Genomic DNA, 19003 nt, shown 5'->3' with positions numbered 1-19003 from the left:
ATTAAGATTTCTAATCCTAGGGACCTGTTCTTTTCAGAAGTTACAGTTAAGCCTCAAGACATGGGCAGGTGACCAAAGAATCCTCTGGATGTTAATATTGAGGTAGATTTTGGTCTTCTAGATACTAGCCAGAAACCACCACCTCATTTTGTAAGTGTGCAATAGTATCAGATGATCTGGTCTGTTCCTTTATCCAGCCAAATCTGTTCCCAAAGGGGATGTGAAACATTTAAAATCTAGCACCCAGTGCAATGACAAAGAACAAATGTAAAATAACACGTTCATAATGATTTGCTGTATAACAAATTATAATTAGTGAGGAAATGAAATAAAAATGAGGCAGAGTACACATAAACAAATACTGATGAGACTCATTAAAATCCTCATATTTTAAGACATGTGCAATAAAATCAAGTTTTAGGGTGCTTTCTTAAATTTCTGGTCCCACATTTTTTATTAAACTCTCACTTACTGATACCAAAGGATGCTGAAGCAGATACTACAGCACATCCTGGATGTTCATTAATAATGGTAAGTCACTGATCCACTATTCACAAATACTGCTAAAATAAACATTACTCATTTTTGAAGGAACACAGCCCTGAAGTTCAAAATAATCAATACCCCAAGGCTGATCAACACACCCACAAGCCATGTTGCAGATTTTCTCCACCATCCAACCCAACAAGAAAGGGAGTGAAAGAGAGTTTTGGAAATCTCTCCTATTTTCACATCATGTAGAACTATGTTCCAAGCTTCATGAAGTAAAGAACTATTCAAGGGCACCCTTTGAAGCAGTAATTTATTCAGCATTCTTCCTTTTCCTGGGAAGAACTGACAGCTTTTTCTCCATCACAGACTCACATTTTTATAATAAATAAAAAAACCAAAATAATAATAAAAGGCTCCAAATAAAACTGCTTCCTGCAGAAATCAAAAGCATATATGTGATATATAGTAGAAAATACTGACCATGGGGTGCCTTGGGCCAGGCCTCTGCTGTGCTTTCTCGCAGGGAACACCAGGAATTAATTTTAGCACCAGGACTTGGTTGTCCAACCTGAAGCAAAAATACTGTTAAAATACTCAGTATCAATTCCAGTTTTTTCTGGTTTTGTCTGTAAGACCACAACTGGCATTTTCTGAAACATTTTACTTTATTTAAATACTATTTGAGACTATTTTCATAGCAGTTGGTTCATGTGCATTATTAGCATTACTGTGCATAAAAAACTCTGAATATCTTATTGTTCAAAAAAAGAAAAAGACACTTCTTTTCTCCTTCATCTGTAATGTCTGCAATCTTTTTAAACAATTCCTGGTATCTCATATTTATTCTAAACAGCTCAGATCTCACCAAGAGAGATCTGAATCTCTTCCTAATTAAAAAGTTACATTTAATATAATCCAATTTTGATCTTCATGTAACACAAAATCTCCAGGCCAAAAGAGTTCTCAGCAGTAAAGATATTCTCCTGAAAGGAGAATTCTCAATCCAGAAAGGCCATGACAGTGAGGACATGCTGAATCAAGAGACAAGCTTTTCCTTTTTTGTACAAAAATAACCAAGCATTGAAAATCAATAATCAGTGTTAATGACACTATAATTGAACTGTGAACTTCACCTTTAGATCCAAACCCAGAAGAATTAAGTAAAAAGAGTTAAAAGAAAAATATATGAAAGAAATAGTAGATTGATGAATGATTAATGACTTATTCAGGCCATTTGAATTTCTAAAAGGTAGCTATATGTAGAATAAAACTTGGTAAGTGTTCTAAACTTTGACAATACATTATTAATTAATTAGTAGTGATACTAGGTAAAAGGGTAAGATAGAAGCAAACTATTTAACCACTTGATTATCTAACTGGTTGTGGTAAGTGCCCAGAAATCATAATGTCACAGCACATTATATGAACAATCCCATTTCTTCCCCTACAAATTCAAAGTGATTGTTTAAAAACAGAGAATTGTTGCAATAAGAAGATTAAGGGGTTGGGGGGGGGAGGGGCGGGGGGGGAAAGAGCATATGATCCTGCAGGTGACTGGGAAATGTAGCCCCTTCATTTTAAAAGAGGTACACACAATTTCTTTAAATAAGTACCTAATTTCAGGACAATTTTTCATGTATGGCAAAATGTCCTTATGTTATGAACTCTAAGTCAAAGTGTTTGAGATGTAGCTCTGAGCAAAGGAAGTGTTCCAAAGATCACAGGATACCAACATAAAAAAAGTTGAAAGAGAGGAAGTGTAAGTGTTCATAGTGTGATTAGACACTCTTTCTTTAAAGTCTTATTCAGGATTTTTTAATACTAATATCAATTACTTCCAAGCTGAATTTATACACCTATTATCCTGTCTAGTGTGCTGGAAGAAAAGAAATGGGGCCTCAGAGAATTTAACCAAGATATTCGTGGAAGAATTTGATCTTTGTCTGTTACTAAAGCAGATAAAAGAAATTTTATTTTAGTTAATTTTACATTTAAATCACTCTATGACAGACTATTAAGGAGAGGGAAAAAATTATTCACCTAAACTAAGAGCTGAATGAATTTTTGGAGCGCTCTTTAACGAAAGAACAACATTTGAACCGAGCTTAAGCTTGGAGCGAATACAAACCCGTCTGATGACAAAGGGAGGTCTGTCAGTGTCTCTCCTGAACTCGTGAGGGCCCAGGTTGAGGTGGGCCAGTCTCTGCCTGGCCTCCTCCGAGAGCTCACACATGCGGCGCTTGGTGTACGGGGACGGCGAGCGCGACTTGGAGGCGATGGTGGGCTGCTCGTAGCTCCTGGCTGCCCAGCCCTGCCCGCCCCTCTCGGCTGAAGGAAGGCTTTGCTTCGCCAGCTTGGAGGGCATTTTTCCATTTAGGCTTGAATGACGCACCCAGTTCTTACCAGTCTGAAGTGAAGAAGAGAAATTATCTGATTTGACGGCGTGTAGGATAAAGATCGCTGAACATAATGCAAACGAGGAACTAGGAATTTTACCATGGCACCTGAAGGTCCCCTCACAAAACTATAATCAAACAGCAATTTAAAAAAACACTTTTTTACCATTTTACTTGTTTACCATTTCTCTGAAACCAAAAGAAAGTTAAACACCTATTACTGCATGTTAGATGTTAAGTGTCTGATAGTTACTCAATAAACTTTCTCACAGAGTTCATGGAGATTCTAAAAATTAAATTGCATTTTGTCACAAGTTCCTTTAATACAAAGTTTACCTGAATTAGCCATACACAGATTTGAAGCATATTTTCATCTGCTTAAGCTTTTATTTTAAAATTCTTACACTTTAAAGTACAAGACATAAATTAAAATAGGAGACTTTTTAATAGTTTAAATTATATGCATTTAGAGTTGCCTAAAGCTCCAAAAGAAGTGCAACTTCATTCTCTAGAATTTGTATTTCCTTGGATTATGGTGAATTTATTAGTTTTTTGAAGTGTAAAGTTTAGTGGAGAAAAATAATACTCTTTTGGTTAGAAATTCTTTTTCAAGCTGGAGCTTGAAATAGCCGTAAATGTGAGTGTTACATGGACCGCTTTGGTTCAGAGGAACCCAGAAATAAAATGTCCACCTTGCCTTCAAGCCTTTCCCTTTACACTCAGGCAGTGAGGCTGAGGCTGCGTGTTTGTTTTGTATTGACAGAATCTGAACTCACTGGTGCAGCTGATAAGCGAGACACAGCACAGACCTGGCCACACAAAGCCAGACCTAATTCTCTAAGACTAATCCAGCTTCATCAGAAGCAGGTGGTGCTGCTCCTAGCTTACATCAGTTGTGAAACTGGACAAGCAAATCTGAGCTGCCATTCATAGATACTTTTAGGAATGGTTTAGATTTTAAATCAAATTGCCCTTATTCAAGTTACCTTCACTGAAGCCACATTTTTGACAATGACAATTTTCACTGATTTTTAATTATTTTTCTGTCTTGATACATTTAATTTGCTAAATTTGGAAAAAATTTCTCATTGAAGTCATTAGAAATGCCATCAACAAGTCAAAGTCTCCTAAGTGTCTTTGCACACAAGCCTTCCAGGCAACCAATCCTTTCAATGATGCTGCACCATTTTTCAATATTACAGCAAAAAAAGGAGGACATAAGAATAACTTTATATGACAGCTTGTGCCAGAAATCCAAACCAAAATTCCAGTCTGTGAGACCAGAGAAGAGTGCTACTTCACCTTTTACTTTACTTGCTGCAAAAGCAGCATTTCCAGATTAATATAGGTGACAGCCTTTTCAACAAAAATCTGCATTTCCATTACTGTCAGTGATACAGTGATGGAAAACAATTAAATTAATTAGTTTGGTTTAATAATGTACCTTCTCTAACTTCACCTTGTTTCCACTGTCCTTAATTTTAAGTGTCAGTAACAAATGGTGAGAAGGCATTTTCCCATACACAAATCCTACAGGGACTGACACTTCAGCTGATCATAGAACACACCAGCTGATAATTGTTTCAGATTCAAGGAACTCTCAGCATCTACTGTCATGCACCAAACCCACTCTTTACTCATACTTGATTAAAAATTTAATCAAGTTGTCAAGCACCCATGATACCTGCTCTAACCACAACAAAAGAATGAGGAAAGTTTGAAGTGAGCAGCACATGCAAAAATTGGAAGCAAGGCTATCAATATTAAATCTAGAAATTGCAAACAATTAAATTGTTCTAACCTGTATGTGACTCCTTCCTAAGACTAACAGACTGTCTGAAATAAGGCAGGTTGTAGAAAATCTCAATTTTGGTGCAATTCCCTAGAAGAGAGACAATAATTGCACATCAAGCTTCAACTCAAGATAAAGGGTATCAAAGAGGTAAATGTCACCTAATGTAACAAACCATTCCTAATTTTCAGCCATTTCCTTTGTTAATTTCAGCCTTTAATAAAGATAATTAGAAAAGACAGAACAGCAATGGTAAATGTCAAGATGCTAACATTTGCATTTCTGACAATTCAATTACACATGATTACACTGCTTTTGTACAACAATTAAGGTCTGACTTTTTATTTTAATATTTTTTTGGTCAAAAACACTTTTAAAGATTTTTCATGCCATGCTATATGGCATAAATAAAAATTTCAGTCATGCTCTAGGAGTTTCACTAATACTAACTTTGTAAACTTGTTTGAGAACAGTCTCAGTTGTGCCATCTGATTTGTAAAAACATTTGTTTAATCAGTCAATCACACTGCAAATAACTATTCCTTTTTAACAGTATGACTAAGAATACCCTTCATTCAGTAATCTTTGGAGTAGTTGGATGTCTTTGGATGCCTCCCTTGTTCCATAACCATGTTGCACCCCCCCATGATCCCCTCCTGCCCACGGTGTAACTCTAGTTTGTCCCATGTGTAATCAGTGGGGTCCCACTGGGCCTCCTGGTGAAGCACAGCACACACCCAGTAATGGCCAGCAGGTCCCTCCATTTTTACATGATTAGAGCTTCTGTTCCACTCACCTTTTACTGCAGCCATGGCTAGGAACATAACACCTCAGAAAACTACTGCCTTTCCATTCACTGAGCATTGGCCAATGCATTATAGAATGTACTGGGTGTAAAGGACAGAGATTACAACGCACAAACATTATTTTCCCAAACAGCAGCTTTAAAAAAGGCATAAAAGAACTAAATGCCACAGATGCTATAAAGAAGTGGCAATTGTCTATGTGCATCCTTTATATAGCTCTGCAGAATCCAAGAGAGAATCAAGTGCCTCCAGAAATTTCTACCCTCTCTTCTTTCAACATGGACAGAATTTGCTGCCTGAGGCATCTCAGTTCACAGGCATTTGTGCACATGAACACACAAAATCACTGAGACATGAAAAAGAGCTGGGTCTGTTTGTGACTCTGTCCCACATCCATAAGAATTAGCAGGAACTTCATAAGTGAAATCTATTGATTAACCAAACTATTCTCTACCACCTGCCTAAACACTGATTTCCCATTAGGGAACATGATCTGGCCCCAGGATAGATTATGGAAATCAAATGACAAAAATGCCAAGAAAGCTCAGTCTCAGCAATTAACAGAGTCCAGGATTCAATCAAGTCAAGTTATGGCACATAAAAGAGGTTTTAAGCCTGATCATCTTTAATCAACTCATTTTTATTACTAATGAATTGTCAAGTGCTATCAACAATTTAAAAAAGGACACATCAGAATTAGTAAGTCTACTATAAAATGCAACAATAGAGCACCTACTGCTCTTACAGAGACTGGAAATGATTACAAAATTGTTAAGTGTTCATCCTTAAAAAATGACACAAACTATGGTTTCATCAGAGAAATAGTCTGTGGAGAGGGAATATGGGATGGCATTTGAATGCACAGACATGGCTATGTCAAAAGCAACTCACATGCCAAAGCCATCAGAGGATTTGCTCTGTTTCCTGCAGTTCCCAAATCAGAGATTGCTGTAGGATATTCAACATGTAAAATTGAATCATGAATTATTATGCATTATGTAAAGAGCATCATATAGCCCCAAACACATCTGTAAATGAAAATCCAGCTGGAAAGTTTTTGGGATGTCTTCTGCTTCTGGCTTAGTGCTGTCTGCAGCCCTGAGCATTTCTGCACCAATCATTAAACGGAAGGGACATAATATCAATTTGATCACAGGAAAAATATAAAGGTTCATATTTAGAAGAACACAAGTCTAATATGTGCTTTAGACTGTGAGGAACACAAGTACAACCCTAGCTTAAAAACATACATAGGAATATAACAGAGGGCCTTACACTGGCCTGTTAATGGAAGATAGCACAGCTAAAAAGAAACTGTTTTAAGTAATGTGGCAAATACTGCATAAAGGTGGGGGATGGAGATAAGAACATCTGTAAGAAATCACTACCACAGTCCAGGCATAAACATATTCTGAAAGGCAAAGGTTGCAGAGAAATACAGCAGAGCCAGCAAGAGCTTCAGCTGGGCAAGACTGGACCAGGAGAGATAACTCAAGGCATGTCTGGTATGCACACTGAGTTTGCAAACCTTGTAAGACATTTAGCCGGGACATTATCAGCCAAGTGCCAGATTTCTGGAGAGTTTTGATCCTCTCAACTTGGGATTCCTTCCAACAGGCAGATTAACAGTGTTAATCAGACACTGCTTGTCACTGCCTATCTGAACTCCACAACTGTAACCTTACTGTTGCTACCTTTATTTTTTTAATAAAAGACAAATTTACTGGGTATCAAAGTGTCACTGAAGCACAGCTGCCATTCAAAAATATTCAGAATCACAGCTGGCTATAAATAACTTTTCATGTGGGAAGAGCACGGTTTCAGTAGCATAGGAATAATGTGAGGGTTCTCAAGACCTTGTTTAACACTTCCTTTTGCTTAGCATTCACATCCAGCACTTCGTGCTGACAGACTTAGCATGAGGCACTTGCCAGTAAAGCTCAGGGAACACTGGGAGATGGAAGCACTTGAGACTGCATTTCTACTGGAGGTAAAAATCCTTTCATAGTAATTCCATTTGGCAAGCGAGGAGGGGAACAAGAAGTTCCTTTTGGGAACCTCCTTCCAATATCATAAAACTCAGCTTCTGCATTATTCCTGAAAAGGGGGCCACTATGACAAAATTCTTTCTTATACTTACTTTCAAGCTATGGAGATGGAATGGAGCAACAAAAGCTTCTGCAGTCACTGTTACAGGGCAGAGATGGATTTCATTTATGCTGCTCGCAAGGTCATGGAAGTATGTCCGTGTCTTACCACAGACAACTTTTTAAACCTAACTACAGTGTCATTATTCATCACCTACACATCCATATTACCTTGACCACATTTTCTCACAGCTCACAAATTATGGCACCTTCTCTTTATTAGAAAATACGTAAATTTTGTTTCAAGTAACTGTTTGACAAAATCCATCAAACTTGTCTAGCAGCTCTGCTTCTTTAAGACTCACTATATTCTGTTAACAAAAAAATCTAAAAACATTTAGCTAATACCACTTCATTTGTTCCTACCTCACTATTCTTTCTCAACACCAGGAAGGCACCTATTCCGTAAGCAGCATGAAAGCAAAACAGTCCCACCCCATCTCTTGAGCCACATCACGATGCATGGGATGAGCCATATCAAAGAGATACTACAGCCAAAAAATAATGGTTGTTTTTCCATGGACAGTTTAAGCTACTGCAGAATCAGACATTTGGTAGCACAAAATCACAACTTTAATTCATTCAAATGTAACACAGCATTAGACACCAAATTAGCACTTCTAATTGCAAGTGCCTGGGCAGTTTCCAGGTTGCCCTTTCCAGGGAAAGACTACAGCAGCTAAAAGATAACAATGAACTTTAATCAGCATTTCCCGCCTCCCATGTGCTTTTAGTCCAACCACAACGGACGGGGTAATTAAGTTCTTATCCAAATGTCCTGCCAATCCACCAGTAAAACTCTACTAAAACCTCAAAGCACATCATCACCATTCTCCTTAAGGTGCCTTCCTGGGTTATTCTGCTGACAATTAAGATTCAACAGTCAAACTTCATGAAAGGGCATTGTGAAATGAATTCATTTTCATTTAACATGTACTTGAGTCCTTATCTCCAGAAAATTAGCATTAATTCATTGCACTCATTCTGCCAATTAGCTGTTGTTCCAAAATGCTATGGAGAGGAACCAAGGAGGAGAGTTACATGGCTTCTGCTGAGAACCATAAAGTCAATATGACACCTCCTGCATCCCTTCAGCCACCAGCTGCATCACAGATTAAACTGAATGGAGACATGTCATGGCGCCACACTGCAAACCAAGTGGAAACTAACTTTTCCACATTAAATAATTTTCTTGAAGCATTTCGAAAAAAGATTACACTTTCCCCAAAGTTCAACTGTGGATTTGTACATTCAACACCTTAAAATGGCAAAATCTGTCAGAAGTAATTGCTTTTCATTTGAAGCAGTTCAAGGGGTTTCTTCAGTGAAGCAGACTGTGTCATAAATACAATCCACAGACATTCACTCACTGTGAAAGACGGGGACCTCTTCATTAAAACCTCACGCTGCAAACCACGGTGCCCATGGGTAAGCTTAGGGTCAGGGAACAGGAAATCTCTTGTATTTTCTTCATATGTAGCTAGAACTTTTCCCACTAAAAAGAAAATACATACTTTAATTGGAAAATAGACAAAGCCACACAGCACAGACACTACACACAGAGCCATGTTGAAACAGGATAAATTTTGCTCTTTACAAATTAACAGCATGGCTCTAAAACTCCTATAGGACTAGGAAATAACCTCATCAAGTTAAATCAGCAGCAAAAATGTGCAGCATCTACTGTGAAACTATGTTTCAATGTTACCGGAAAAGAAATTAAAGAAGATTGTGTTAACTCTTCTATAACAGGCACATGAAAGGTTTTCTTCAGGTAACTTTTCAGTACTTTTCTTCCTTCTTTCCCTTCCATGCCCCAGAAAAAAACCAGTATTTTTTAATGGCACCCAATCCCTTATGAAAAACCATTCCATACTACAGAACAGTAATAGTAGAAGTAAAAAGAAACATAAGCAACAGCAAAATAATTATTTTAAGGTTTTCTCAATACCCTGGCTTCCTACTTCTAAAAAAAAATGTTTTCCTTTAGAGGTAAACCCTTGAATGTATATTGTGAAAAAAATGTAACTTGTGCTATTGCAGCCATCTTGCTAGCTTATGTTGCGCTGTATCACACCTATGTCTAAGCCCTGAAAATAAATTCTTATGCAAGATCCTTTACCTTCCCACAAAAAAAAAAAAAAAAAAAAAAATCCCCATTCACTTCATTTCTTCAAGTAAACAATCTGTTAAGTCACCTGAGAGAAGCAGTAGTTTCCTTGAAAGTACTAAGGACAAGTGACAGAGAGTGCTTTTAATACCACAGTTTCCAAACGAGTCCTCTTTAAAACTTGACTTTATTTCCAATAAAATGCAGATTTACATTATTCATGGGAACACTTGAATTTCATTAAAATAGATTTTTATAATCACACAAACCAATAACAGAAGTATGACAAATCGCTATTTATTATCTTCACACATCCCAAGAGACCTGTAATACTTATAGCAAGGATAACAGTTTTCCCAATGGTCACCATTAAAATGGAAGGAAAAAACTGTCATTCTGAGAACGAGATTATGCACTCTGAAATTTCAGAGACAGCCTCTCTAGAAGTGAATTGTGATGCAGCTAATAATTATGCAATGGGTGATTTCAGTTTGTTTTCCATTTTTAAAATATTATCACTTTTCTAAGCCTGAGTACAATACATTTAAATATTCAGTTATTATTCTTGTTCAAGAATGAGATCCTCTTGATCTATTAACATTTTATATTGAGAGGACTATTTGTTGAAGGGCTTTCTATGTTGTTTGTGTGTTGAAAAAAGTGATTGTGCTGTAATGGGCAATGTCCTCATGGAAATTCACCTATTAATCTGCATAATTTATGAAAAGACTGATACAATACCTGGAGGAACGAGCTGTATTAGTTCAAGTACTGCTGTGTCAACTAGAAGGGAAAAAAGTTTCTTCGTGAGTTAAAAAAAAATCTAGAATGAAAATTCACATAGTCAAAGCCCAAGAAAAATTAATCACTGCTGTAAGCTTCACAGCACTGTACATCTCCGCACTATTTCCACCACGCCAATAATAAGATAAAATTAAGTATAGCTTGCATAAATATTATAGATGAACACAATGGCATTAGTAGGGTAAAAATGACAACATTAAATCTAACTTAGAACTTGTAAGTTCTATCTACTGCCAAGCGTTTCCTATTTTAAAGAAGATTATGCAAGCTTTACCCCCTTTACAGATAACTCCCATGTGGGGCTGAATATTCCTGCATTTTGAGTTCAGGTCAGTGTTTTCTCACCACAATTATTATACACATGCAGCAAGATATTATTTTTTTAAAAGGGAAAATAATAACTTTACAAAAATTGGAGGTTTATCCTTCTATAATTTTAAAATGAATCAAATAAATGACCATATAAAGGAATCCACTACCAGATAACCAGCTGGCCTTTCAGTCACTTATGACTTTTTACCCTTTTCCTGTTCCAAAGCATGCAACATACATTTCTAGAAGGACTTTGTTAGATAATAGTGGTTACCCACTAGATTTTCAGAGAACAGGCTCCTGATATAAAAACTATCACATACTTTAAATCTCCAAAACATCTTTAGAGCCCATATATGCATGGCATTAATAGACATAACATAGTATACAAAAACCCATAACTTACACTCCAGTAACTTCACAAGGTCTCCAGGATCAACTATATTAGCAAATTCCTGAAAAATAAATAATAATAATAATGGCACAGTCAAAGTAATCAGATGGACCTCTTGGGTAAAGCAAAGGGAAAAAAAGCCCAAAAAATCAATGCTCTTCCTTGCCAAGATGGTTGTCAAGAGTCATATCCCCACTGGAAAAATAAAGGATACTAAAATTATTATTTGTAACATGATCAATTTCATTGAAAGCCAGCAGTTCTTGTTATGTAATTTCCATCCATACAGAGTTCCCTCTCTGTATGTAAATAATAAAATATAATTTATTGTGAAGAACAGAAGATGTAAAGGCAAGCAGTGTCTAAGCAAATTTCAAGAGGGAAACATACTTTGCTGCATGCACTACAGTTCTGATTGGTCAATGTTCTCTAATTTATTAGTAATGCTTTAAGCTTCATTTTCACAGAGGTGACTTTTCAGTCTCCTGTTCAGGTTTTTTTTTTAAATCTGAATCCTGTGTGAATAGGCAGCAAGGAACAGGGGAGGATGTTGCACTGGATGGTGGTCCCCTACATTACACTGAAAACAGCATTCAGTACATTCCCCTTAAGAGGTTTGTGTTATGTTTGCCTTTAAAGAATGATGGTCTTTTTTACTCTTCAGAGGTAGTGAAATTATCACTGTTTGTTTCTCATCCCCTTCACCACAGCATCACTCTGAGCAAGTTTACTCAGCCTGGTTTTCAAAGTGCTGGGGAATGCTTAAAGGAAAAGAACTAGAAAGGGTAAAGTATTATTATTCATAGGTAGTGAAGAAGCCAGATCATATCTGTAAGATACTGTGTTTCATTATCCCTGTGGTACTAATAATGAAGCTAGTAGGGACTCAGAATATGTGATAAACAACTATAAATTACAGGGCCAGAGTACCAATCTGGGAATTCTGCTGACAAACCATGAAAAAAAGTCTCTCAAAGGGAGTAAGATGTCACCAAAAAGGCTTGAGCTGCTATTTTATCTTTCTACTAAATTAAGTTGCCTCTTCTATATTGTACAGTCCCTGTTCTTCACCTTGCCATAATTTTTAGAACAAAAACATTCAGTCCCTTTCAAGCCAGGAAAACAGACACTGAGGAAGGACAGTTCACAAAAGAATCAACAAATACCTAAAAAGTTTCATCATACATTAGAATCTTCAGTACACACAATTCTTGAGTCCCCATGTGGATAATACAGGCACACCCCTCCTCTGTGCTAAAGAGAAGCAGGAGATAAAATAGTGCTCCATTCTCAGTGTGATTATTTGTGCTCATGGGTTTTGCAGACAGTTTTTGTGGAATTTGTGATGGGGTTTATTTGGGTTGTATCAGCCCTTGACATATCTTACCTTTTCAAATACCAATTTTTCTTGAAAGAAGAGTGGGAACACTGCAGGGACACATTCAGTTTTGTGGTACTGCCCAAGTACAAAGACACTGAGATAAAGTTCCTGTTTGTCTTTCAGCTGCACTCCAGGACAAGTTATCTGCAGGAGTAACACACTCATTAAACAAACTGAACTTTAGCTAGACAAGCAATGGCTGTTTTCAAGATAAAAATGAAAGAATCAGGACTGAAATGGTTGATTTGTGAAAGTCAGGATATAACAGACTAAAGCAAAAAAAAATATATATATTCTCTAAGCAATTCTATTTGTACTGACTGGTCAGGAAAAAATAGTCACCATTTTAAAACAATCAGGACCAAATTCTTCTAAGTAAACACACTCCATTGTCTTCAACCAAAACTGAAACCCAAGGCCAGGTTAATACAGTTAAAGGTATGCACTGACTGTGTAAGGCACAATCATCTCGTATATGAAGATGCCAACACACAAAACTAAACCCACCTAAACTTCAGCCTAACTACAGAATGAAGCTGGTAAATGTACGTGCTTAGATATCCACACTCTGTCCAGCCACCAGAAAGTGCAAGTTTATTTGCAAACTTTCAGTAAATGACAAAAAATAACTGTTGTTCCATTACTACCAGACACATTTTTTCCTTTCTCTGGGAAGTTTGGCCATCTTTAAACTCAAAGCAGGGAAGGCTTCTTGCTAGGCTGCCGCAAATCTCTCAACTTTCTCTGCACAATTCTTAAATTCTTTAAGTAAGAAGTCAGTCTGTTTTTAAAGCTCTGATTGCAAGAATGTACACAACTCATTGCAAAACTATTTGCTATTTTCTTCAAGCCATGTGGATTTATTTTATTTCCCTGACAGAGAATTGACACCTTTCACTTAAGGTCTCATGCTCATTTTTTATGTCAGTATTAGAAATACGAGGTTGTCTCTTCCCACATAAGGTTTCTAGAGAAAGTGTTCAGACTTCCAATTGCCAGGTAGAAAGACAAAGGAGGAGAGTGATGGAAATTAAAATAAGTGGTTTGGTTACAGTCTCCCACTCCCATGTGAATATTTTACTTGAGAAATCCTAACTGGATTTAAAAGAAAACTACATAAACATCAGGAAAACAGGTGGAAGAACTAGAAGAAAACAATGTGTGATACATCACTACAGATAAAGTATAAGGTAAAAAACGGGTTTCCTCTCCATATAAATGAGGGCTTCAAATCCATAAGAAAAGTGCCAGAGTAATGGATAACCCAATTGAAACAGTCTGTCAAACATTAAACAGCTTGTATGATACTCATGCAGTTGCAAGTGTGAATAGGAGTGAGAGAGACAGATTTCATTCCTACAAGGAAAAATCCTCAAACTACATACTACATGTCATATCAGCTTTACTTCTCACTTTTGTCTCCGATGTTTATGTAAAATTTACAGCCATTTTTAGCTGGAGCTTTGTGCCTTTCACTTTAGAGAAGGGAGCCAATGTTTGCCCATTCACTGAGATGAAAAGTAAGAGATCTGAAGATGCTGGAATGGGCAAACGTGACAACAACAGGTCCCATTTTTTTTTTTGGCTATTCTGTAAAAAGAAAACAAATACTTACAAATGGGCATGTGGGCCATGGCAGCACATGTGGAAACTTGTGATGTTACTACCCTGGAGATAAACTGCACAATTCATTACCTGGGCTGGAACACCAAATATATGTGGCCATGTAACTTTAAAGCAGTTCCAAAATGAATGACACATGCCTATCTGCAGCTCATGACATCTATTCGATAACATGCAGAGCTCCATGACACTTGGGAGACAAACTGAAGCTCTTTATCTGACTGCAGACTGCTCCAGCAGGATGAGGGATTATTTTAAAGATGGTAAGAGTGTTATCTATGGATCAGCTAAGGAAGAGGGAGATCAGTGCTGCAATTAACCGACCTTACAAGCAACCTCAAGACCATGAGAAATTTCTAGGACAGGGTTATGGTGGACATCTCTGCTGAATGTTCCCAGGAGGATGGAAAATGTGTACCAGCCCCCAGTCCCTCCACTGCTGGGACATGACAAATAGTCATAAAGAAATCACTTAATTAAGCTCACAGAAAAGGACAGAATTCTACTGATCGTAACCCTCTAGAGCACTTATTACACACAGTCCATGGCAAGATAAGCCAAACTTAAAAGCTACTTAGTCTTTGAGTAAGGCCTTCCATTTGAGAAGCGAAATGAAGAAAACTACCAGCAAGACAAACCAAAGAGCTGGGGGACTCAGATCGGAGAAGATCTTGGAATTTCATTAAGTCAAAGGAAGCAAAACCCATCTGTATCCTAAAGCAAGGGAAAAACAAAGAGGCCAGAACTTCTGACACAACTGGACAGACTTCAAAGAGGGTGGAGAAATACGCAGAACACTGTAAAAAGGGCAGGAAAATAAATCAGAAATTTGAACAAGACTTTGATCACAAATAAAGCAATTGAAGAGAGAATTAATGGACATAACAAAGATCAGCCAAGATGTGAAAGCTAACAAATCTATGTCCCAAACACAACTGAGTATTTTGACTTGGCTTTAATAAAATTTAACACAGGAGAAAAGACAACTTGAAGAATTAAACGATGGAAACAAAAGTCATTCAATATGCACACTAGGCCTGGACCAAGAAGCCACAGGCAGGCTGAATCATGTTCAGCATTATGTTGTAAAAGAATGTAATTTTTCTTAAATGAAATGTAATTAAATCAGGGAAGGTAGAATCTGCTGAAAAATAATATACACAAGGACTATGTGAGACAGAGAGAGAGAGAGAGATCTGAAAACTGATACCCCCATTGATCAAAATATTTAAATATACAAAAATAAAGATATGGATTAAAAGATCACTAGAAAAGGTAGGACACATTCCATAAAAACAGATCAATCAAGCAAAATTTTACATTTTATTGAAAAGCCATTTTCTGGATAAGGGATATAATGAGAAATTATTATTTAGGATGAAAAAATTTAATAATAGTTAGTAGAGCAGTTAATATCAAAGATGGTACAGAACTGGCCAAAGGACAGCATCAATAATGTGCAAAACCCAGGATGTATCAAGCTGAGGTTACCATTAAAAACATTCCTCTCTGTACACTAGGATTCACATCTTCTAACATTTTTAATGATCCTGACTCATATTAAGATACATAAGATGAAAGCTAGCTTTTTTTTTTTTTTTTCCCCCTACATCACCTAAGACAAAAGCAAGAGCCCATTTGGAATGTGGGGTCCAATTCTCACTCTGACCAATGCAAATTCAAACTGGAAAAGTAGCTCCCATCCCTAAGATGGTTAGAAGGCTGGTGAGTCCATCATACAAAATATTACCAAAAATACCAAGGTGCTTTAGCTGATAAAGATCAGCTGGGAAATGAAAGACCTGCTGCCAAAAAAAACACATCAAAGGAGCAAACACCAAAGAAAAAAAAAACAACTCCTTAAATGAAAAGAACAGTGTTGACATTTGTGTAAGAGTAGCCTCTTTCCATTCTTATTTGTAGCCTTGAGAGCAGGATAAATAACAAATACCCCCCACCTGAAAAGCTGACCCTGGGGAAATGTCTTCCTTGCACTCGCTCCTGGCACAGGAACAGCTCACAGCCAGTGGGCACAGAAAAGGAAAGCACACTGCCCTGCTCCAGGGTCCAAGCAAGCCTTGGCACTGCGGGGACAAACACCAGCTGTTGAGACAGCACAGCAACACCGCCAGGGTGACACCCTGGCCATCCATGTGCGCGAATCCACAGCTCTGCTTCGGAGCAGCCGCTCAAGGCTGGGAACAAGGGTAGCTAAGCAACCAGGGATACCTGGGCAATTTCCCAGTATGGACTTCCTGGATCTGCACTCGAGTTTTGTGGATGGCATCGGTGATTTCCTCTCAGCAGCAGCTATTATTTTATATGTGGCAGCGCTTGTTCTGGAGTACAGGAACAGGGCACATGAAGACACCACCTCCAGGCTAACGGGGCACTGCCTAACACAGCTACTTCTGCAAAGTTTTCAGGAGCATGGTACAGCTCCTCGCTGTGTTCCCAGCTTGGATATAAGCAGAAAACTTTGCAAAGTGCAAAGAGTACAATTCTAACATAATTAATGCCAAAACTTTCCACTTTCACACTTTCTAACTCACTCCCCGCCACGTAACACCCAGATACTCAGAGCTGCCCAGAGCCGTGAACAAGCCGCTCTTTCCTGGGACTTGTTTTGCTTTTAGCTTTTTTCTTTCCCCTCTCGCGAGTGCTTTCCCCTACACCCTACAGCTTCCCAAGAATCGGTGCGTCTCAAAAAACACCTTTTCCACTGGAAAACGACAACTCCAAAGCGGCACCAGCGGAAGGGCGGGGGCACAGGGACGAACACCCCCACAACGTGCCACGGCAGAGCGGGAGGGGCTGCGGAGGGCACGGCCGGAGGATGCCCGCACCCAGCGGCTGAGCGCCGGGCGGAGCGGCCCCGCGGCGGCCCCGGGAGCTCCGGCGGCCCGGCCGAGGAAAGCGGGGCGGGCAGCGATGCCGGAAGAGCGAAGCGCGGCTTCTGCCGCCGGCCGAGGCGGGCGGGGAGCGCGGCCCGGGCACTCACCGAGCGGAGCTCCAGCTGCAGACCGCAGCGCAGCGCTTTCCGCGGCATGGGTGGGCGGCCGGCGGGGCCCGCGGGTGCCGGGCCGCTCGGGCTCGGCCGACGCCGTTGTCCCGGTAACCGGGGCGCGTCCGGCCCGCGGCGGCCGCTCCGCCCTCCTCGGGGCGGCTTCCCCCACCTCCCACCTTCCCTCCCTCCTTCCCGTCCCTCCTTCTCCTCCCTCCTTCCCTCCCTCCTTCCCCTCCCTCCTTCCCGTCCCTCTTTCCCGTCCCTCCCCGCCTCTCCCTCTGTCCGTCCCCGCCCGCGCTCGCCGCCATGGCGCTGCGGTGCTGAGGGGCCGCCCCACAGCGCTCATGTCACCTTCCCCTTCGCACTCCCTGTTCTCCACAGGGCCTCCTGCCCTCACAGCATCAGCTAGGCTGGGGAAGATCGCTGAGGTGGCCGTGTCCAACCTACGGCCGAGCATCGCTGCCTCAGCTAAAGCACGGCACGTCCCGTCTTTCCTTAAACGCCTCCAGGGACTGTGGCTCCGCTGCCGCCCTGGGCTGCCCGTTCCGGTGTTTAATGATCCTTTCAATGAAGAAATTCCTGCCAATTTCCAACCTAAAAGTCCCCTGGTGCACTTTAAGAGTACACTCTCTTGTCTTCTCACTAATCCTGTTCTTCATCCCTGCTCGTCCCAGAACCTTCTCTGGCTCTCCCACCTTCCCACTTCTTGACTTCTGGCTGGCTCGTCCTGGCATTCTCCGCAGGGATTTGTGGAGCTGCAGGGGGGCTGCTGGAGTGTACCGAAAGTACCATACATAGTAGATAAAATAGTACCATGAATAGTAAATAAAATACCATAAATAGTCGATAAAATACAATGTCCAGCCTCTGCCTCCCGCAGGTCGGACAGTGACAGTGATGGGTGATGGAGCGCTGGTGTGAAAGCGCAAGTGTCCGGAGTGGGGCAGGAACCAGGCAGGTCGCGGGGCTGCTTTGGGACATCCAGGAGGAATGTGAAGCTCAGGATGTGTCAGATTCCTCCAGCTCCTTCATATGTCAGATCCCTATAGCTTCATGGTCCTCCTGCACAAAGGTGCAGAGAGAGCCTTCTCTTCAGCAGAGGGATCTCAACCAAGTTTTATACATCTCCAGGCTTAAGTAGCTAAAAAGCACTGGATTTCCAGCCTATTTTTTTTAAATTTTTTTTCTTTTACTCTTGATGCAATTCAGCTGCATCCTATTGTAGGGATCTGGGCCCTTTTGACTCAAGTATCTCAATTTAATGTCCTCTGTGGGTGAGACACAATGCACAGGGTATGTTCTGCTGGTGCCATCTTTGAAGACTTGTCTGCACACTCATATCTGAAACTGTCTGTTTATTGCAACCCTCCCACAAACTCAGATTTGTATCCTTGATCTTCACTATTTTGGTCATACCAAGGATATTCCCCAATGTCTCTGCTGCTTAGTTGTTCTCAGAGTATTTGTAATGCCATCCAACACCAAAATAGTCTGATTTCTGTCTTGGCAAGTGCAAGTTATTTCAGCCTCAGACCTTGAGGGGATTTCGGGCTTTAAATATTCTTTCCAGGTTCCCAAGTACAGCTGTAGAGAGGACAGAAAATTTTAATTGCTTCCAAAAGAAAGCAGTGGCTCAAATGTATCCCTTGGCTTTTTTAATTTTAATTTTACAATTTCAAAGAGAAATCATGCTAAGTGATCTGGAAAGAAACAGCATTGTCAAAATGCTTTGATATATC

The 19003-nt window shown here is 39.6% G+C and overlaps 1 protein-coding gene across 1 annotated transcript in view; it reads right to left on the bottom strand.

Moving 5' to 3' along the window:
• SPATA6 (spermatogenesis associated 6) overlaps window positions 1–17391 on the bottom strand; it is a 41681-nt gene extending 24290 nt beyond the window's left edge. Inside the window, exons 1-8 of the mRNA XM_021529061.2 lie at window positions 17259–17391; window positions 12641–12778; window positions 11266–11314; window positions 10485–10526; window positions 9004–9128; window positions 4690–4770; window positions 2621–2899; window positions 973–1060 (exon numbers count right to left, since the gene is read on the bottom strand). Coding sequence (XP_021384736.2) covers window positions 973–1060; window positions 2621–2899; window positions 4690–4770; window positions 9004–9128; window positions 10485–10526; window positions 11266–11314; window positions 12641–12778; window positions 17259–17306 — 850 coding nt within the window. The 5' untranslated portion in view covers window positions 17307–17391. The remainder of the gene's footprint in view (window positions 1–972; window positions 1061–2620; window positions 2900–4689; window positions 4771–9003; window positions 9129–10484; window positions 10527–11265; window positions 11315–12640; window positions 12779–17258) is intronic.
• Window positions 17392–19003: the final 1612 nt, after the last annotated feature.

The sequence above is a fragment of the Lonchura striata genome, chromosome 9 (genome assembly GCF_046129695.1).
Source record: "Lonchura striata isolate bLonStr1 chromosome 9, bLonStr1.mat, whole genome shotgun sequence".
In the NCBI taxonomy this organism is placed as follows: Eukaryota; Metazoa; Chordata; class Aves; order Passeriformes; family Estrildidae; genus Lonchura; species Lonchura striata.
Note: the sequence above shows the minus strand (reverse complement) of the source record. Positions and strands in the feature narration are given on the sequence as shown.